Genomic DNA, 22,315 nt, shown 5'->3' with positions numbered 1-22,315 from the left:
CAAAAATTCACCAATTTTGATAAGTCTTTTTTTAAATGCACGCTGATATAACAGCTGTACATACAATCTAATAAAATTGTTTCAAATGAAGTTAAAGACAACTAAGTGCTACTAGAGCCATCTTATGGAAGAAAACAAACGAACCTTCTGGCCACCCCGATAATATATGCCCAAAACAGAATTAAGTATCATTTTCCGGAGAAAACCACTCCTTTGATGGTATGCATACTTGATATCAGTTCATTATTTAACATCCATACCATCTCCTGAGTTAGAAACTGTGATCACTTTTCACTCTCCTCTCCCTTCAGTGTCTGCTCATTTACCAGATCCTGCCCGCTTGATCTCAGAAATGTCTTTGGAATCTGGCCATTTCTTTCATTTCCACTGTTACAATCCAGGCCTTTATCTCTTACCTGGACCACTATAGCTGTTCTCCCAGATTCCAGTCTTTTATCCACAGAATTATGGATAAAATTATGCCAGCAGAATTACTTTCCTGTAAAACAAATCTCATCATGTTACTCTCCTGTTTTAAGCACTCCTTTGGCTCTCTTTTTTCCTATAGAATTAAGTCTAAATTCCTTAGATGACCCAGTCTTTCAGAGATCAGCCTGACCTCAGCTCTCATTGTTATTTCCCACCCTTCCCTCTCTCAGACCTTATGTTCTGAGCCACTTGGTTGTTCATGCCCCAACAAAAATGTCAGACCCTTTGTTGATTCCCTGTACTTAACAATACATATGCAGTTCCCCTTTGCCTGGCAAATTCATTTAAGACTCGTCCCCTCACTGAAGCATTCCTTGCTTCACCTAGTAATTTACTCATGTGCTCCCTCACTGTTCCCATGGTACTTTGCCCATAGTTCTGTTAAAAGCACTTACTGTATACTATATCAATTTATGTAACAACAGCTAACATTTTATGAGCCCTTACTATGTGCCATGTACTTTGCTAAGTACATTTTATGTCTTACTTCACCTCACAACAGCCCTGGTAGTGCTGTGAAGTACTATTAAGAACCCTATTTTACAGATGAAGAAAATGCTTAGAGATATTGAGTAACACCAGTTTCACACAGTTGGTAGATACAGCAAGAGAATTAGAACCCAGCTCTGATCTGTCTTTAGAGCTTATGCTCTTAACCATTATGCTCCGCTAGTTGGCATCTGAAGGTCTGGCACTACGTCTTCATTTAGTCCACAAATATTTATTGAGTGTCTACTGTGTATTTATCATTGTTCTAAGAGTTGGGGATATAGTAGTGAACAGAAGAAACAAAAAAATCTATTGTTATGAAGCTTATTCTAGTGGTGGGAAACAGAGAAACAAAACAAGTAAATTTTGTAATATATTAGAAGGTGATAAATTTCGTGGAGAAAAATAAAGCAGATAAGGCGGGGTGACAGGAGGTAAATATGGTGGACAAGCAAAGCTTCACTGAGAAGTCATTTGAGGAGAATCTGAAGGAGGTGAGAGAGGGATCATCTGGCTATCTGGAGGAGAAGAACATTCCAAGTGGAGGCAAGTGAAACTGTGATAAGGCAGGAGTCCTGGTATGTTCAGGAAATAGCACTGAGGCCCGGGTAGCTGGAGCCAGTGAGCAAGGAGATGAGTAGTAGAAAATGAAGTCACGAAAACAAAAAAAAAGAAAATGAAGTCACGGAGGTGTAGATGGGCCAGTCATAAGGTGTAGGACACTGCAAGGACTTTGGCTTTTGCTCTGAGAAAGAAGCCAATGGAGGGTTTTTGAACAGAGAATGACAATCTGACATATTTTATTCTGGCTTTTAAATACTGAGAATAGATTATAAACAGATAAGAAATATTTATTTTGGTATTTCAAGTAGCATACCATATCTGGTATATAGTAAGTGTTAATAAATATCAAAAGACTTACAAGTTTTCAAAGCAATCCAACTTTAAATGACGTTTTTAGATAGTCTGGATATTTGGATATGGATTTGATATTTGATGATACAGATGGTATTTTTTTAGGTATGATAATGTAATGGTAGTTAAATTTAAAAGATTACTAGTTAGAGATACATGTAGAATATTTACTGATAAAATGAATGATGTTTAGATTTTGCTTTAACTGCTCCAGCAAAAATAAGCAAATACATAAAAGTGGGAGGATTGAAAAACAAGGTGAATAAAATGTTGATAATCATTAAAACAGGTGATGGATGCATGGGTTTCATTATACTGTCTACTTCTGTGTATATTTGAAATGTTCATAATAAAGTTTTATATATACATTATATTTACATAGAGATATAAATATCTCTCTACATATAGATATCTAGAGAGATATAGATAAAATATATAACATTTCACTTGGTAATTCTACCTTTAAAAATCTATCACAAAGAAATGATCATGTATGCCCAAAGATGTAAGAGGATTTTCATATTAATGTTCTCACAGTAGCTAAAATTTAAACAAACTGAATTTTTTTTTTTTTTTTTTTTTTTGCGGTACGCGGGCCTCCCACCGCCGTGGCCTCTCCCACTGCGGAGCCCAGGCTCCGGACGCGCAGACCCAGTGGCCATGGCCCACGGGCGCAGCCGCTCCGCGGCATGTGGGATCCTCCCGGACCGGGGCACGAACCCACGTCCCCCGCATCGGCAGGCGGACTCCCAACCACTGCGCCACCAGGGAAGCCCTAAATTTTTAATAGTTGGAAAATAAAAACTATGGTATAATCCATACAGTATAATACTATGCAGTCCTTAAATTCTTTTCAAAGACTACTTGATCACATTTAAAATATTCTAAATAAATTGTAAAGTGAAAATAGCAGAATAAAAAAATGGATATAATATTATCCTAATCTTGACTAAAAATATCTATAAATATAGATTTTAAAATTTTAAAGAAATACACTAAATTATAACTAGTAGTTATCACTAGCTGGTAGGGTTTTAGCTCATTTTTTTATTTGATTCTTTATACTTCTCTGTATTTCTAAAATTTTCTTTAATAAATTTATCTGATTTTATTAAGACAAACAACAGAAGATACTATAAAAGTCTATGGTTTAAGCCTTTGACCCTTCTATTAGGATAAACAAATAATAAAATAGGGATAAAGGTTCATGCTCCAGGATGTTTGTTGAATTGCTATTTAGCAAAAAATTGGAAATGTCTAAATTACCAACAAATTGGAAATGATTAAATTATGGTGCATCCATATGCAGCTAGTAAATGTTTCCAAAGAGTGAAATACAGAAAGTGCTCGTGTAAAATAAAAAGGAAGATACTGAATCGTGTACAATGTGATTTCAATTATGTTTTTAAAAAATGAAAGATTGAAGGTGGCCAAAATTTTAGCAGATTATAGGTGGTTTTAATTTTAGTTTTTCTACTTTCTATGTTTTCTGAATTGTCTATACTGAGCATGTATATTACTTTATAATCAAAAATACATTATTTAAGTATTTTGAAAATATGTAGAGTACAATGAAAAGAAAGTGGATGATTAAGGAGGAAAAAAAAGATCTGGGATCACAGCTAGGGGAAATATGCTGAGGAATTAATAAAATGAAAATTATTATTAAACAAAAAGTTGAATTTTATGTAACAGGGCAAGAAGCCTGTTTAGTTTTGTCTTCCAGCAGTGCTCACTAATCTAGCAGTAAAATTAGGGGAAGTAGCTGTAATCATCTAGGATGAGGAGTGTTTGGCAAAGGGTCAGGGCATCTGTGTTGCTGGTCTACCTCCACAGAGAATGTGAAGATGTTTTTATAAACTGTAAAGTTGTTAACAGATAGCAGGGGTAGTTTTTATCTATTCCCATGGCCACTGTCCTATTTAAGCCCTCGTTATTCTTACTTAAACTTACTGACTGCTTTTCCTGCCCCGACTCTCTTTCCAAACCATCTTTTACATTATTGCCCAGCATTCTCTTTCTAAAGCCCCAGTCAGATTGTGTTACTTTTCCTTTTCAGAAACCTGTGTTGGCTCTCCATCACCTTAGAATGTCTGAATTTTTAAGCCACAAATCCAAGGCTCTTTATGATCTGGTCTCAAAGTACCTTTCTACCCTAATCCCCTGCTTTATCTCCATATACGTTTTTCTCCATCCTCATCATCCTACCTACCCTTCCCTAAATATGCAAGGCTTAGCTAACGTTCCATATTTCTGCTCAAGTGACATCCTCTAAAACATTTGAGGAACAACCTCTGGACTTAGTTAGATTACTTGTACCTTTGCTTTGGTTCTGCTGTTTACAGGTGGCTGCGTGACTTTTAATATGTTATTTTGACCTCTTTGATTCTCAGGTTTTTTGCTTAATTTCTTCATCCTCATAATGGTAATACCTACCTCACAGGGTCGTTAGGATTCATTCAGATAATGAATACAAAAGCATGTTGTAAACTAAATGCACGGCACATGTGTATGGCATTATTTTCTACCTACCTCTACCTGTCAGGATGCTTTTGACTTCAAATAATAGAAATCCAACTGAAAATGGCTTAACAATGAGGAAGCCAGTCTGGAGGTAAGGCGGCTCTAGGGTTGCTTAATTCAGCAGCTCAGTAGTGTCATCAGGAACACAAGGTCCTTCCGTCCTCTTGCTTTGCTGTTCTTTATCTGTTGTTCTCCTGGGCTTGGTGCCCTCATGGTAGTAAGATGACTACTACTGTCTTAGGTGTCACATGCAGACAACAATGTTCAGAAGCAGGAAAGAGGAAGGTCCCTTTAGTATACCCCTTTTTAAGAGTGAGGAAATCTTTCTAGAAGCCTCCCCTATCACCTCATCCCCCAGATGGACTTGCCCTCATGTCTGTTTGATGAAAATTATAACATATGCCCATGCCTAAACCAGTCATCACTGGAAAGGGGAGTGAGCTCATCTTAATTAGCTTAGACCAATCGTGATCACCCCCTGGTGCTGGCTCCCACCTCTCCTAAAGGAAGAGATGCTCAAAAAAGGACAAAGTGGGGGCTCTGTTAGGGAGGGAAAGATTGTGGTAGCACGATGTCTTCAGGGATGATCCTGGTTTATTAGGACAAGGAGGTGAGGAAGTAATAAGTAGTAGATTCAGCATAAAGGGGAGTCAGCTTTTAGTGGATCAAGATTTCAATCAGGCATCGTATAAAATGAGAGAATAAATGGGGTGGGAAGAGTATGAAGCTTTTGTTTTTCTAGTTTTAACATTTGTTTTCATGTCTAAATAGGTATGCAGTGGAGCTGATGAAGACCCAGATGATAAAAATGCACCATTTCGACAACGGCCGTTTTGCAAATATAAAGGACATACTGCTGATCTCCTTGATCTTTCATGGTCTAAAGTAAGTAATCCTTTTTTTTTTTTTTGGCTGCGTTGGGTCTTTGTTTCTGTGCACGGGCTTTCTCTAGTTGCGGCGAGCAGGGGCTACTCTTCGTTGCGGTGCATGGGCCTCTCTTGTTGCAGAGCACAGGCTCTAGGCGCACAGGCTTCAGTAGTTGCAGCATGTGGACTTAGTAGTTGTGGCACACAGGCTTAGTTGCTCCGCGGCATGTGGGATCTTCCCGGACCAGGGATCGAACACACGTCCCCTGCATTGGCAGGTGGTTTCTTAACCACTGCACCATCATAGAAGTCCTAAAGTAAGAAATTCTTATTTGAATTTTGTATTCTATGTAACTATTTTAGGATAAAAGCAAATGTTTTATTTGTATGATTGTCACAGTCAGGTGTTTGAATGTCTGTATATACTTTGTGGGAGTTACAAATTAATCAAAGTTAAAAAAGAGAAATGTCAGATTAGGCTAATAAAATGTTTATATTACTTAACAGCTTCTATCTGGATCTGTCTATATACTTGTATTTGCTTCTTTTATAAAATAGTTTTGCAAAGTAACTATCCTCAGCAAAATGGATATGACTTCAGCTACAAAGGTGAAGTCTGACCTATCTAATCAAGACTGTTTTGGGGATAATCTGCTACATTCATGAAATTATTAATTTAGGTTTAATAATTATATTCTGCAGATCAATGGTAAGTCTTCATTTTGTAATTTTTTTTTCCTTAGAGCAAAATTTTAGAAGTAGAGGGGCTATTTTGCCACCGATCAAATATCTTAGAAGTTTGCAAAATTTTTAAGAGGTATTTTTAATTTTATTTAAGGTGTTTGAAGCATGAAGCAAAGCATGAAGCAGTTTTTGGAATTTTTGTATGATTCCTTATACTTTCTTTGTATTAAAATTTGTCAGTAATCAAAATCTAAAATATATTAAGAATTTGTGGGGGAAAGTAATATTTAAAAGCTTTAAATTGAGAAAAGTCATCTGAGTTAACAAAATACTAGCAAGGATACCAGTGACGCCCATATATTTTAACTATATCACAAAGATATCACTGGTATATATTGGCAAGTCAGCCTTTCCCTGAGCTCCAGCTTTGAATCACTCCATTTTTGAATTATGCTCGTATCACATTTGTTTAGATGTTATGGATGCATTTCATAACGTTTTTCTCTAACCTCCTGGAACAAGCTTGGGCCTCACCTGGTAGTCTGGTTTTAAATTGAGCCCCAGTTGTATCTTTATACTCTCTCCCCACCCTGTGTGAAATCTGAGTTGTCGGAAGATGGAAATTTAAAGTGTCCTTAATCTGATAATCGTATTCATCTAGAATAAAAAGTACAAAGCACCTTATTGGGAACCCTGCACTCATTTTACTTTCTTAAAGGAAACCAATATTTTTTGTAAAATGTAACACCAACTGAAGATATTAATCCTCCATTGATGACTGTATCAGTCAGTGTTCTCCAGAGTAACAGAACCAACAGGAAATACATACATAGGAGGTTTATTTTAAGGAATTGGCTCACACAGTTGTGGGGGCAGGCAAATTTGAAATTTGTAGGGCAGGCATTGAAAACTCAGTTTTTTTGGGTTTTTTTCCCAGCTTTATCAAGATGTAATTAAAACATTGTGTAAGTTTAAGGTGTACACAGTGATGATTTGATATACTTACATATTGGGAAATGATTACTACAATAAGGGTAATTAACACATTCATCACCATAAATAGTTACCTTTTTTTTGTGGTGAGAACATTTAAGATCTACTCTCTTAGCAACTTGCAAGTGTATAATACAGCGTTGTTAACTCTAGTCACCTTGTTGTACATTCATGCTGGAGTCTTAAGGCAGAATTTCTTCTCCAGGAAACCTCAGTTTTTGTTCTTAATGCCTTCATCTGTCTCTGTGCTCTTTTCTTAAACTTTCTTTTTTACTTAAGTGTTTATCTATGTACATTTCTACATCTTATTGGCAACAAGATTCTAAGCCCCTCAAGAGTAGGGATCAGCTCTTACTTCACTGTTGTTTCTCTTGAGTATCTAGCACAGTTGATGTTTATAGTGGGTTTTCTGTTTGTTGAAGACTTATTTTGTGCCACGTAATAAGAATTACCTTGTTAATACTGAAAATAACAATGCTGTGAGGTAGTTGATATTCCATACTGTGGATTAGAAGACTGGCCTCTGACCCATCCAAGATCACAAAACTAGTTATGGGTAGAACTTAGATCTGAATCTAATTTTTTTGACTTGTAAGATCATGCTTGGTTCAAGAACGCTATTTAATTTCATTTATTTAATAAGTATTTATTTTTGGATTGGGTTGTTTGCTTTTTTAATATTGAGCTGCGTGAGCTGTTTATATATTTTGGAGATTAATCCTTTGTTGATTCGTTTGCAAATATTTTCTTCCATTCTGAGGGTTGTCTTTTCGTCTTGCTTGTACTTTCCTTTGCTGTGCAAAATCTTTTAAGTTTCATTAGGTTCCATTTCTTTAGTTTTGTTTTAATTTTCATTTCTCTAGGAGGTGGATCAAAAAAGATCTTGCTGTGATTTATGTTAAAGAGTGTTCTTCCTATGTTTTCCTCTAAGAGTTTTATACTGTCTGGCCTTACATTTAGGTCTTTAATCCATTTTGAGTTTATTTTTTTGTATGGTGTTAGGGAGTGTTCTAATTTCATTCTTTTACATGTAGATGTCCAGTTTTCCCAGCACCACTTATTGAAGAGGCTTTCTTTTCTCCACTGTGTATTCTTGCATCCTTTATCCAATATAAGGTGACCATATGTGCGTGGGTTTCTCTCTGGGCTTTCTATCCTGTTTCATTGATCCATATTTCTTTTTTTGTGCCAGTACCATACTGTCTTGATGACTGTAGCTTTGTAGTATAGTCTGAAGTCCGGGAGCCTGATTCCTCCAGCTCCGTTTTCTTTCTCAAGATTGCTTTGGCTATTTGAGGTCTTTTGTGTTTCCACACAAATGGTGAAAATTTTTTTTCTAGTTCTGTGAAAAATGCCATTGGTAATTTGATAGGTATTGCACTGAATCTGTAGATTGCTTTGGGTAGTATAGTCATTTTCACAATATTGATTCTTCCAATCCAAGAACATGGTATATCTCTCCATCTGTTGGTAACATCTTTAATTTCTTTCATCAGTGTCTTATAGTTTTCTGCATACAGGTCTTTTGTCTCCTTAGGTAGGTTTATTCCTAGGTATTTTATTCTTTTTGTTACAATGGTAAATGGGAGTATTTCCTTAATTTCTCTTTTAGATTTTTCATCATTAGTGTATAGGAATGCCAGAGATTTCTGTGCATTAATTTTGTATCCTGCTACTTTACCAAATTCATTGATTAGCTCTAGTAGTTTTCTGGTGGCATCTTTAGGATTCTCTACGTATAGTATCATGTCATCTGCAAACAGTGACAGTTTTACTTCTTCTTTTCCAATTTGTATTCCTTTTATTTCTTTTTCTTCTCTGATTGCCATGGCTAGGACTTCCAAAACTATGTTGAATAATAGTGGTGAGAGTGGACGTCCTTGTCTTGTTCCCGATCTTAGAGGAAATGGTTTCAGTTTTTCACCATTGAGAATGATGTTTGCTGTGGGTTTATCGTATATGGCCTTTATTATGTTGAGGTAGGTTCCCTCTATGCCCACTTTCTGGAGAGTTTTTATCATAAATGGGTGTTGAATTTTGTCAAAAGCTTTTTCTGCATCTGTTGAGATGATCATATGGTTTTTATTCTTCAATTTGTTAATATGGTGTATCACATTGATTGGTTTGCGTATATTGAAGAATCCTTCCATCCCTGGGATAAATCCCACTTGGTCATGGTATATGATCCTTTTAATGTGTTGTTGGATTCTGTTTGCTAGTATTTTGTTGAGGATTTTTGCATCTATATTCATCAGTGATATTGGTCTGTAATTTTCTTTTTTTGTAGTATCTTTGTCTGGTTTTGTTATCAGGGTGATGGTGGCCTCATAGAATGAGTTTGGGAGTGTTCCTTCCTCTGCAACTTTTTGGAAGAGTTTGAGAAGAATGGCTGTTAGCTCTTCTCTAAATGTTTGATAGAATTTGCCTGTGAAGCCATCTGGTCCTGGGCTTTTGTTTGTTGGAAGATTTTTAATCATGGTTTCAATTTCAGTGCTTGTGATTGGTCTGTTCATATTTTCTATTTCTTCCTGGTTCAATCTTGGAAGGTTATACCTTTCTAAGAATTTGTCCATTTCTTCCAGGTTGTCCATTTTATTGGCACAGAGTTGCTTGTAGTAGTCTCTTAGGATGCTTTGTATTTCTGTGGTGTCCGTTGTAACTTCTCCTTTTTCATTTCTAATTTTAATGATTTGAGTCCTCTCCCTCTTTTTCTTGATGAGTCTGGCTAATGGTTTATCAATTTTGTTTATCTTCTCAAAGAACCAGCTTTTCATTTTATTGATCTTTCCTATTGTTTTCTTCATTTCTATTTCATCTATCTCTTCTCTGATCTTTATGATTTCTTTCCTTCTACTAACTTTGGGTTTTGTTTGTTCTTTCTCTAGTTCATTTAGGTGTAAGGTTAGATTGTTTATTTGAGATGTTTGTTGTTTCTTGAGGTAGGATTGTATTGCTATAAACTTCCCTCTTAGAACTGCTTTTGCTGCATCCCATAGGTTTTGGATCGTTGTGTTTTCATTGTCATTTGTCTCTAGGTATTTTTTTATTTCCTCTTTGATTTCTTCAGTGATCTCTTGGTTATTTAGTAACGTGTTGTTTAGCCTCCATGTGTTTGTCTTTATTACGCTTTTTTCCCTGTAATTGATTTCTAGTCTCATATCATGGTGGTCAGAAAAGATGCTTGGTATGATTTCAGTTTTCTTAAATTTAGTGAGGCTTGATTTGTGACCCGCGATGTGATCAATCCTGGAGAATGTTCCATGCACACTTGAGAAGAAAGTGTAATCTGCTGTTTTTGGATGGAATGTTTGGATGATCTGTCCATTGGTGTAAGTGAGGTGTTAAAGTCCCCCACTATTATTGTGTTACTGTCGATTTCCTCTTTTATAGCTGTTAGCAGTTGCCTTATGTATTGAGGTGCTCCTATGTTGGGTGCATGTTTGTTTGTTTTTGTTTTTTTTTTGCAGTACGCGGGCCTTTCACTCTTGTGGCCTCTCGCATTGCAGAGCACAGGCTCCGGATGTGCAGGCTCAGCGGCCATGGCTCACGGGCCTAGCCGCTCTGCGGCATGTGGTATCTTCCCGGACCAGGGCACGAACCCGTGTCCCCTGCATCGGCAGGTGGACTCTCAACCACTGCGCCACCAGGGAAACCCCATGTATTTTTATAATTGTTATATCTTCTTCTTGGATTGATCCGTTGACCATTATGTAGTGTCCTTCCTTGTCTTTTGTAACATTCTTTATTTTAAAGTCTATTTTATCTGATGTGAGTATTGCTACTCCAGCTTTCTTTTAATTTCCATTTGTATGAAATATTTTTTTCCACCCCCTTACTTTCAGTCTGTATGTGTCCCTAGGTCTGAAGTGGGTCTCTTGTAGACAGCATATATATGGGTCTTGTTTTTGTATCCATTCAGCGAGCCTGAGTCTTTTGGTTGGAGCATTTAATCCATTCACGTTTAAGGTGATTATCGATATGTATGTTCCTATGACCATTTTCTTAATTGTTTTGGATTTGTTTTTGTAGGTCCTTTTCTTCTCTTGTGTTTCCCACTTAGAGAAGTTCCTTTAGCATTTGTTGTAGAGCTGATTTGGTGGTGCTGAATTCTCTTAGCTTTTGCTTATCTGTAAAGCTTTTGATTTCTCCATCGAGTCTTAATGAGATCCTTGCCAGGTAGAGTAATCTTGGTTGTAGGTTTTTCCCTTTCATCACTTTAAATATGTCATGCCACCTCCTTCTGGCTTGTAGAGTTTCTGCAGAAAAATCAGCTGTTTACCTTATGGGAGTTCCCTTGTATGTTGTTTGTCGTTTTTCCCTTGCTGCTTTCAATAATTTTTCTTTGTCTTTGATTTTTGCCTGTTTGATTACTATGTGTCTTGGCATGTTTCTCCTTGGGTTTATCCTACCTGGGACTCTCTGTGCTTCCTGGACTTGGGTGGCTATTTCCTTTCCCATGTTAGAGAAGTTTTCGACTATAATCTCTTCATTTATTTTCTCGGGTCCTTTCTCTCTGTCTTCTCCTTCTGGGACCCGTTTAATACGAATGTTGTTGTGTTTAATGTTGTCCCAGAGGTCTCTTAGACTGTCTTCATTTCTTTTCATTCTTTTTTCTTTGTTCTTTTTCGCAGCAGTGAATTCTACTATTCTGTCTTCCAGGTCACTTATCCATTCTTCTGCCTCAGTTATTCTGCTATTGATTCCTTCTAGTGTAGTTTTCATTTCACTTATTGTATTGTTCATCTCTGTTTGTTTGTTCTTTAATTTTTCTAGGTCTTTCTTAAACATTTCTTGCATCTTCTCCATCTTTGCCTCCATTCTTTTTCTGAGGTCCTGGATCATCTTCGCTATCATTATTCTGAATTCTTTTTCTGGAAGGTTGCCTATCTCCACTTCATTTAGTTGTTTTTCTGGGGTTTTATCTTGTTCCTTTATCTGGTTCATAGCCCTCTGCCTTTTCGTCTTGTCTATCTTTCTGTGAATGTGTTTTTTGTTCCACAGGCTGCACGATTGTAGTTCTTCTTGCTTCTGCTGTCTGCCCTCTGGTGGGTTAGGTTATCTGAGAGGCTTGTGCAAGTTTCCTGATGGGAGGGACTGCTGGTGGGTAGAGCTGGCTGTTGCTCTGGTGGGCAGAGCTCAGTAAAACTTTAATAGGCTTGTCTGCTGATGGGTGGGGCTGGGTTCCCTCCCTGTTGGTTGTTTGGCCTGAGGCGACCCAACACTGGGGTCTTTGGTGGGGCTAATGGCAGACTCTGGGAGGGCTCACGCCAAGGAGGACTTCCCAGAACTTCTGCTGCCAGTGTCCTTGTCCTCACAGTGAGACACAGCCACCCCCTGCCTTTGCAGGTGACCCTCCAACACTAGCAGGTAGGTCTGGTTCAGTCTCCTATGGGGTCTCTGCTCCTTCCCCTGGATCCTGATGTGCACACTACTTTGTGTGTGCCCTCCAAGAGTGGAGTCTCTGTCCCAGTCCTGTCAAAGTCCTGCAATCAAATCCCGCTAGCTTTCAAAGTCTGATTCTCTAGGAAATCCTCCTCCCATTGCCGGACCCCCAGCTTCAGAAGCCTGACGTGGGGCTCAGAACCTTCACTCCAGTGGGTGGACTTCTGTGGTATAAGAGTTCTCCAGTTTGTGAGTCACGCACCCAGCAGTTATGGGATTTGATTTTATTGGGGTTTTTTTGGTTTTTTGTTTGTTTGCTTTGCGGTTCGCGGGCCTCTCACTGCTGCGGGCCCCCCGCAGGCTCAGCGGCCATGGCTCACGGGCCAAGCCACTCCACGGCATGTGGGATCCTCCCGGACCGGGTCATGAACCCGCATTCCCCGCATTGGCAGGCGGACTCCCAACCACTGCACCACCAGGGAAGCCCCTGATTTTATTGTGATTGCACCCCTCCTACTGTCTCATTGTGGCTTCTCCTTTGTCTTTGGATGTGGGGTATCTTTTTTGGTGAGTTCCAGCGTCTTCCTGTTGATGATTGTTCAGCATTTAGTTATGATTCCGGTGTTCTCGCGAGAGGGAGTGACATACAAAATCTGGTCTCGCGCCCCTGCACAGTGGCACATCCGGCGCCTGGTAGGGCCAAGCACCTGGGAATCCTATCCCCTTATGTATCCATCTGGAAGCTTTTGACAGATAGATGTTTGGTTTATGGGTGATGGGCCATCATAATGCCTAAATCAGTTACACTACCCTCTTCTAGCTTTGAAAATTCTATTCTGAGACATTTGACAATTTCTATTCTCTAATTTGCTTGCCTAAGGTGTGACAGGTGCACAATAACTTTTCATTTCCATGCTGCATTATAGGATAATCTTTTTGAAGACATTTTAAGTGACAGGGAATTCATGTGAGTTAAAATTCACCAGTGTTATCAATGTGAAAATAACTGAAGTGACGATCAAATGAACAGATTCATAGCTAACTTCTAGTACACGCAGGCTCCAACAACCAAGGCACACTTTAGTCCTCTGTCGGCATCTGGCAGATTTCTTTCAACAGAAGTCATAAGATTCATCCTCATTTCAGAATAGGTAATGTGAAAAAGTCTTAGAATCAAAGAAATATGGTATTTAACTATTTGGGAAAAAAATGGGATTGTCCAAGTGAATTGGATATCTTTGTACTTTATGATGCTGCGTATAACAATAGTAATGACAAAACTCTTGAGATACCTAAAACTAAAAGTTCACTTTTATGGAGTAAGTATTTTTTTTATATGGTGATAAAATAATCAATGTCAATTTCTCCGTAGAACTACTTTCTGCTTTCTTCTTCAATGGATAAAACAGTCAGGCTATGGCACATTTCCAGAAGAGAATGCCTTTGCTGTTTTCAGCATATAGATTTTGTCACTGCCATAGCTTTCCATCCAAGAGTAAGTATTTACATGTTTTTTTGTTATACTATGAGGAAGGTGAGGGAACCAGGTTTCTCTGGAGGGTAATTGGACTACAGGAAAAAAATTATTAATATCCAATAGTTAAGAGCAACTTGATTTAGTGTTTCATTCTGCTTTAAAAATAAGAAAGGAAATAAATATTGTGCTAATCTTCATTAGAAGAGCTGGAACTATTATAGTCTAAATATGACAGTGAAAAGTCATCCCAAATCTTTAATAAGACCTGCAGGGTATAAATAAAGAAATAAAATATCTTTTTAAAGAGGAGAGAGGTTGGAGACAGTGGAAGAAGAAAAGACGGCAGGTAAATAAATGAGAAAGGGAAGCATATAGGCAGGAATAGTTGTAGGAGGGTCAGGAAGGGAAGAGACAAAGAGGAAAAGATTGAAAGAGGCAAAGACCAAAATTCATTACAAGATAGACTGAATTCCTATTTCAGGTCTGAAAACATTGTTAATCTTGAGATCCCTTCATACTCATTTTCAATGTAGAAAATCCTTTAATATCTTTCCTCTAGAAAGAATTTCATAAGATTTCAGCTAAAGGAGAAAAATCTACCATCATGGACTCCAGAGCTATCTTACGCCCTTATAGGATAGAGCCACCAAATGCATGAGGCTAGAGTAGTTTTAGTTCTTTGCAGCTGTAAGCACAAGGGATGTCACGTGTTGGCACTGCTTCACTAGCTAGGTTGAAATAAGTGGAGGGCTTGAGCTGACCCTCGTTGACTTTCCCTCCACTACATTTGTGTATGATTACATTTCCAATCATGTCCTCATCTCTATGTGTTTAGTACCCATTGTCTTTTTAATGCAACCTTTCAATTATATTGACATTTCTTTCTCTCCTTCCCCAAATTAAGAGAGAAGAATGACTTTTTTCTCTCAATATAATTTCCCTCCCTGGGCAGGCTTATAACATAGGCAGTAATAATTCTGAACCCTTAGAGAAGATTTTATTAAGAACTTTTGAAAATTAAAAATGCTTAATCTATGTTAATACTGTATCAGTTTTGACCATCAAGCTTTCGAGGCTTCTTTCTAAATAATATCCCCATCCTGTCACCTAAGGGTGCAACAAAAGGGTAGATTTTACCCCTGTCAGCACCTGTGAGCAAAATCCCCCCACCTCTATTTTAACTATAATGTATCAAGATGGAAAGAGAGGGGTATTAGGTGGTAATAGTTATCTATGTAGTACTTTATTATTAAGGTTTCTGTTTAGTCAATAATTTTCCTATACTTTTATTTGGTTTTATTTTGGAAGCTGAAAAGCCTTATTTCTAAAAATTCTACTGACCTGGAGAATTTATGAGAGGGGCTAGGGAAGAGTGGGGTGGTGTTGACATTTTCCTAGGAAATATGACTCTATCAAATAATGTTACCTAGAAGAAACGAAGCAGAGTCATAAAAGAAATAGCAAAATGGAGATACACACACATGTACACACATGTATATATGTATGTAAATAAAATTCTGAGTTGTAAGACCAAGATGAAGTATTTTTATTTGTTCAGCACTTCTGCTGGTAGACATTGAGTTGAGCCTACTGTACCATAGCCATAAAAATGCCTATTCTATGAAGGTTATCCTTGACGGGCTTGAGAAGTGGGTAAGAATAATAATCTTGAGTGGAGAAGAAAATCTGTTTCTTGTTTTGGCATCCCAATTATTTTATTTTCTTTTTAATTCTTATGTTACCAAAAATTAGAGCAGCTTCATGGTAGGCTTGGTTTAGTTTAGAACAGGGTTTCTAAACCTTGGCACTAATGGCATTTGGGGTTGGATAATTCTTTTTCGTAGAGAGAGGAAAGGCTGTCCTGTGCATTGTAGGCTGTTTAGCAGCATTCCTGGCCTCTACCTACTAGATGTCAGTAGCGCCCCACCCTCTAAATTGTGACAATTCCAAACTGTCTCCAGACATTGCTAGATGTCTCCTGTGGGGCCAGGCTGCCCCCAGCTGAGAACCCCTGGTTTGAGATTGAGAATTTAAATAGTGAAGCAATTCTCTGCTGACAGGGTATCAGAGTTCCAAAACTTGACTGGTTCTGTGAGCTAACTGGCATTAGTTACTCTTTTATCCATCTGTTACATGTATCCCAAGGAAGGTATGGGCAAATGTACCATTTTAGGATAGTATTTCCCAAAGCATGTTCCTTGAATTGCTAGCCCTGCTAGATATCCCTACCTGACACCCAAAAAAGTCGCCCGTTAAAGATTCAGAGTGCGTGTTAACTGAGAATCCTGTTTAACTTTGTGTAACCCAGAATTTCTCAAACTTATTTGACCACAGAACCCTTCTACACAATGTATACTCCAACACATTATCTATTAACATCTATACCTTGGGAAAAGCAGTTTAAGGGTATGATAAAGTGATTAGAATGTCATTCCTCCAAAATGAATACTGAGGTTTCTAATTGTTGTTATTTTTAGTGACTGAAATAATGCTTACTTTAATACTTTTAAAATGAAATCTATATATTTTAACATTATTTCTAATAGACTTAATGTATTGATTTGCTAATGAGTTTTTCTTCATGTGATAAAATGAAACCTTCCTCTTTCATCACATTTTTAGGATGACAGGTATTTTCTAAGTGGGTCATTGGATGGAAAGCTCCGCCTTTGGAACATACCTGACAAAAAAGTGGCTTTGTGGAATGAAGTAGATGGTCAAACAAAATTGATCACAGCTGCAAATTTCTGTCAGAATGGCAAATATGCAGTGATTGGGACATATGATGGCAGGTGTATTTTCTATGATACAGAGGTAAATGACTGTCTTGTATAAATTACATACTTGAATACATAGATACTTTTGTGGTTTGGAATAAGTTGGTGTATCCTGTCTGGGCTTTAACTGCCTTATCTGTAAATTGGGACAAATAATACCATGTTTGTCTGTGAGTTGGCTCAGATGATCTTTGAGTTTCTTTCTAATTCTGATCTTTTTAAATTGTGATTTTTTTTTTTTAGCATTTGAAATACCACACACAGATACATGTCCGATCTACCAGAGGGCGCAACAAGGTTGGAAGAAAAATTACTGGCATTGAACCTTTACCTGGAGAAAATAAGGTACTAGGTATTCAAAACCATCTGTCTCCACACTATATATAGACTCCTGAAAGTAAGTTCTTCATATCTTAGCTAAGAATATATTTCCTTTCCTATGGAATATTGCTTTTTCTAGTTTTGAGATATATTCTGTATGTGTCTAACACCCTTTTTTGGTTGTACCTTAGCACAAATTAAAAGATGGTATTTTTAACTTTTCCTTTGATTTGTTTTTAGATACTGGTAACTTCAAATGACTCCAGAATCAGACTATACGATCTTAGAGATTTGTCACTGTCCATGAAGTATAAGGGTTATGTCAACAGCAGCAGCCAGATCAAAGCAAGTTTCAGGTAAATTGACAATGAGGAATTCCCAAAAGGGATCAGAACATTTCTCCCCTACTCCCATTTTTCCATTGATCTATGGCTTATGTTTATATGGTGCTGTTAGTTACTTTGCAGTTTTACAACTGTTGTCTCATATTATCAGTCCTACTTACATTATCCAGCTGTTTGGTAGAGTTCGAATTGCCCCTGCTCTGTGGATGAAGAAACCAACACCCAGAAAATTAAGTAATTTGCCTAAAGTCACACTGGTAGTTGCAGAACCAGGATTAGAAGACCCAGCTCCAGAATTTGTGCTTTTGTACTTTCATGTATGCTTTCTAAGAGGAGATTTACCCCACCACCACCCACCCCACCCATGGTCTTGATCCTTTTAGGTACAGAAGCTAATAAAGCATTTCGAGACCCTAAAGTACAGTGTCCTGTACTTACACCTTTGCATATCATTATTATTTGAACTGTTAGTTTGGGATCTGCAGGCTCTCCTGAAATACCTACCTTTTCTTCCTTTATAGCCCTCCTTATTTCAGCTCTTTTCTTACCAGTTCTCCTTTCTTCTTGAATTACCCAGTAATTTAATTGGTAAAGCATTCTGCTTCTCTCTTTTATCTCTTAAGTAGGCACTCATCCCAGTGTGGGTTAACCCAGCAGCAGTTACCTAGAGCTTCGATGAAAATACTAATGCCACTGGCCACCCATGTCAAACCTACACGTTCAGGACCTCTGGAGTGAGACTAGGAGTCTGTATTTCAACAAGTTCTCTTGGCTGTTTTCTTAGGTGTTTCGAACTAGGAAGCTCTGATAGAGGGAAACCTAAAAAAACCCACAACTTTGATTTTTTTTTTCTTTCTTCCCTAAATGTAGCCATGATTTTAGTTACCTCGTTAGTGGCTCAGAAGATAAGTATGTTTATATCTGGAGTACTTATCATGACTTAAGCAAGTTTACTTCAGTGAGGAGAGATCGTAATGACTTTTGGGAAGGTATTAAAGGTAAGTAAATGCATACTTTTATGTGTCTTATAAGTGAATAAAGTTAAAATGGAGATGTATTATAAGTAAATTTGTATAGGCTTTATTTCAGAGAGATAGTTTGGCAGTTTTAACTGCTTTCGCATTGTATTGGCTTTGTTTGATTTTTCTGTACCAAGGAAGAACATATACTTGTCTAAAATTTGAGAAGTCATGGAATCTCAGAACTTGTATGTGGTTTTGGTGGGGTTTTTTTTTTAACATCTTTATTGGAGTATAATTGCTTTACAATGGTGTGTTACTTTCTGCTTTATAACAAAGTGAATCAGTTATACATATACATATGTTCCACTGGTGGTTTGATAGGGATTGCACTGAATCTGTAGATTGCTTTGGGTAGTAGAGTCATTTTCACAATGTCGATTCTTCCAACCAAGAACATGGTATATCTCTCCATCTGTTTTGTATCATCTTTAATTTCTTTCATCAGTGTCTTATAGTTTTCTGCATACAGATCTTTTGTCTCCTTAGGTAGGTTTATTCCTAGGCATTTTATTCTTTTTGTTGCAGTGGTAAATGGGAGTGTTTCCTTAATTTCTCTTTCAGATTTCTCATCATTAGTGTATAAGAATGCCAGAGATTTCTGTGCATTAATTTTGTATCCTGCTACTTTACCAAATTCGTTGATTAGCTCTAGTAGTTTTCTGGTAGTCTTTAGGATTCTCTATGTATAGTATCATGTCATCTGCAGACAGTGACAGCTTTACTTCTTCTTTTCCAATTTGGATTCCTTTTATTTCTTTTTCTTCTCTGATTGCCATGGCTAAAACTTCCAAAACTATGTTGAATAATAGTGGTGACAGTGGACAACCTTGTGTTGTTCCTGATCTTAGAGTAAATGGTTTCAGTTTTTCACCATTGAGAACGATGTTGCCTGTGGGTTTGTCACATATGGCCTTTATTATGTTGAGGTAAGTTCCCTCTATGCCTACTTTCTGGAGGGTTTTTATCATAAGTGGGTGTTGAATTTTGTCGAAAGATTTTTCTGCATTTATTGAGATGATCATATGGTTTTTCTCCTTCAGTTAATATGGTGTATCACATTGATTGATTTGTGTATATTGAAGAATCCTTGCATTCCTGGAGTAAACCCCACTTGATCATGGTATATGATCCTTTTAATGTGCTATTGGATTCTGTTTGCTAGTATTTTGTTGAGGGTTTTTGCGTCTATGTTCATCAGTGATATTGGCCTGTAGTTTTCTTTCTTTGTGTCATCTTTGTCTGGTTTTTGTATTAGGGTGATGGTGGCCTCGTAGAATGAGTTTGTGAGTGTTCCTCCCTCTGCTATATTTTGGAAGAGTTTGAGAACGTTATGTGTTAGCTCTTCTTTAAATGTTTGATAGAATTCGCCTGTGAAGCCATCTGGTCCTGGGCTTTTGTTTGTTGGAAGATTTTTAATCACAGTCTCAATTTCAGTGCTTGTGATTGGTCTGTTTATATTTTCTGTTTCTTCCTGGTTCAGTCTCGGAAGGTTGTGCTTTTCTAAGAATTTGTCCGTTTCTTCCAGGTTGTCCATTTTATTGGCATAGAGTTGCTTGTAGTAATCTCTCATGATCCTTTGTATTTCTCCAGTGTCAGTTGTTACTTCTCCTTTTTCATTTCTAATTCTGTTGATTTGAGTCTTCTCCTTTTCTTTCTTGATGAGTTTGGCTAAGGGTTTATCAGTTTTGTTTGGCTTCTCAGAGAACCAGGGTTTAGTTTTATTGATCTTTGCTGTTGTTTTCTTCAGTTCTTTTTCATTTATTTCTGCTCTGATCTTTATGATTTCTTTCCTTCTGCTAACTTTGGGAGTTTTTTGTTCTTCTTTCTCTAATTGCTTTAGGTGTAAGGTTAGATTGTTTATTTGAGATATTTCTTGTTTCTTTTGGTAGTATTGTATTGCTATAAACTTCCCTCTTAGAACTGCTTTTGCTGCATCCCATAGGTTTTGGGTCATCGTGTTTTCATTGTCATTTGTTTGTAGTTATTTTTTGATTTCCTCTTTGGTTTCTTCTGTGACCTCTTGGTTATTAAGTAGTGTATTGTTTAGCTTCCATGGGTTTGTATTTTTTACAGATTTTTTCCTGTAATTGATATCTAGTCTCATAGCATTGTGGTCGGAAAAGATACTTGATACGATTTCAATTTTCTTAAATTTACCAAGGTTTGATTTGTGACCCAAGATATGGTCTATCCTGGAAAATGTTCCATGAGCAGTTGAGAAGAAAGTGAATTCTGTTGTTTTTGGATGGAATGTCCTATAAATATCAATGAAGTCCATCTTGTTTAATGTATCATTTAAAGCTTGTGTTTCCTTATTTATTTTCATTTTGGATGATTTGTCCACTGGTGAAAGTGGGGTGTTAAAGTCCCCTACTATGATGGATTTGGTTTCTTTTAAGGAAATATTTTTGGGTTTTAAATAGTTCTTAGTTACTTATATGTTAGTTTTTAAAGGTACTTGCATATAACATACACTATTATGTTTTTTGAAGTATTATGCTTTTTGTCTTGATGTTTAGAATCAAGTTTATTAGTTGTCTTAAAGTAAATTTTTTTCCGCAGCCCATAATGCAGTTGTTACATCAGCCATCTTTGCTCCAAACCCAAGTTTGATGTTGTCTTTGGATGTGCAGTCTGAAAAATCAGAAGGGAACGATAAAGGTGAAGATGCTGAAGTTTTGGATAACATGCCCTCTGGTAGGTATTCATATTTTATTTGTCCTTCGTTTTCTCTAGTCAGCCTTTAATAGCCTCATTGACCTGTGGGTATTATGAGGTCTTCATGAGTATGAAGAATATTTCCTTTATGCAACATAATGGTTGTCAGATGTTCATTTCTGAACATTTTGGTAATATAGTTCTTGCAAGTTTTACTTCTTTTAAATTCACCTGGGAATTAAAACTGAAACTTTTGAAAGTTGGTAATTTTTTTTATGGACAACTATTCTCTTTAGAGAAATGCAAACCAGACATAAATACATACAAGATAAATTATCTGTCTCTGCTGCACTATAATCTCTGTGAGGACAAAGATTTTATGTGTTTTATTTATTGTTGTAGGGCCAGTGCCTAGCACAGTGCTTGCCTGCATATAGTAGGTGCTTAATAAACATTTACTGAATAAGTGAATTAAACCAAAATGAAAGCAGTGTCCTTTTCTAATTGCCACAAATTTACAGCTTCTCATAGATAACTATTTACAAGCCAGTAATTCTTGCCCTTTGCAGCAAATACTTTGAGAAGGAATAGTACTTTCAATTATATAAAATGCTCAGATTAGGAAGTAAAAAGAAACCGTCAAGTAGTATTGAGTGCCAATTATATAAAAATGGTCCCTCTTAATTCTTAAGAGTAAGGTAAAACCATGGAAACTTGGACCAGTTGTTAATGAAAACAAGTTTGTATTGTTAAAATCTATTGCAGAATATTTTATTAAATGTGTTTTCTCACTTTAGAGACTATAACCAGGCCTTGTAGAGAGTTATAAAGTCACAACAATAGATACAATGTAGTAAGAGTGCTTCTAAAAGTATTTGAATACTAAAAAGTTCTCAAGCATTTTTCTCATTTAATATCAAGTAATTTCCCTTGCGGCATTATTCGCACTATACACTGTACTAAATACACTATTTTTTCTGTCTGTGAAGAAAAATTTTGATAGCAAAGATGAACTTCAGTCTAGCACTTCTTTCTTTTATTTTTTAAATTTAAATATTTATTTATTTATTTATTCATTTGGTTGCGCTGAGTCTTACTTGTGGCAGGCAGGCTCCTTAGTTGTGACATGTGGGATCTAGTTCCCTGACCAGGGATTGAACCCAGACCCTCTGCATTGGGAGCATGGAGTCTTATCCACTGTGCCACCAGCGAAGTCCCTAGCACTTCTTTTATTACCAGATTTAAAAATCAACCAACTCAGAATTATTACACCTTTACTAAATGCCTGTTTGGATATTTCTTTTCATTTTCTTTTTTTTTTTTTTCTCACAGTCAAATCCTACTTCTCTCTTCTAAATTAAGTCATTTGGTTGGT

The 22,315-nt window shown here is 37.0% G+C and overlaps 1 protein-coding gene across 1 annotated transcript in view; it reads left to right on the top strand.

Moving 5' to 3' along the window:
* Nucleotides 1–22,315, top strand: part of WDR44 (WD repeat domain 44) — an 81,050-nt gene that overhangs the window by 55,737 nt on the left and 2,998 nt on the right. The window contains exons 13-19 of the mRNA XM_030847676.2: nucleotides 5,188–5,301; nucleotides 13,714–13,836; nucleotides 16,441–16,632; nucleotides 16,839–16,940; nucleotides 17,157–17,272; nucleotides 18,131–18,258; nucleotides 20,845–20,979. Of these exons, the coding sequence (XP_030703536.1) occupies nucleotides 5,188–5,301; nucleotides 13,714–13,836; nucleotides 16,441–16,632; nucleotides 16,839–16,940; nucleotides 17,157–17,272; nucleotides 18,131–18,258; nucleotides 20,845–20,979 (910 nt within the window). The remainder of the gene's footprint in view (nucleotides 1–5,187; nucleotides 5,302–13,713; nucleotides 13,837–16,440; nucleotides 16,633–16,838; nucleotides 16,941–17,156; nucleotides 17,273–18,130; nucleotides 18,259–20,844; nucleotides 20,980–22,315) is intronic.

The sequence above is a fragment of the Globicephala melas genome, chromosome X (genome assembly GCF_963455315.2).
Source record: "Globicephala melas chromosome X, mGloMel1.2, whole genome shotgun sequence".
Lineage (NCBI taxonomy): Eukaryota > Metazoa > Chordata > Mammalia > Artiodactyla > Delphinidae > Globicephala > Globicephala melas.
Note: the sequence above shows the minus strand (reverse complement) of the source record. Positions and strands in the feature narration are given on the sequence as shown.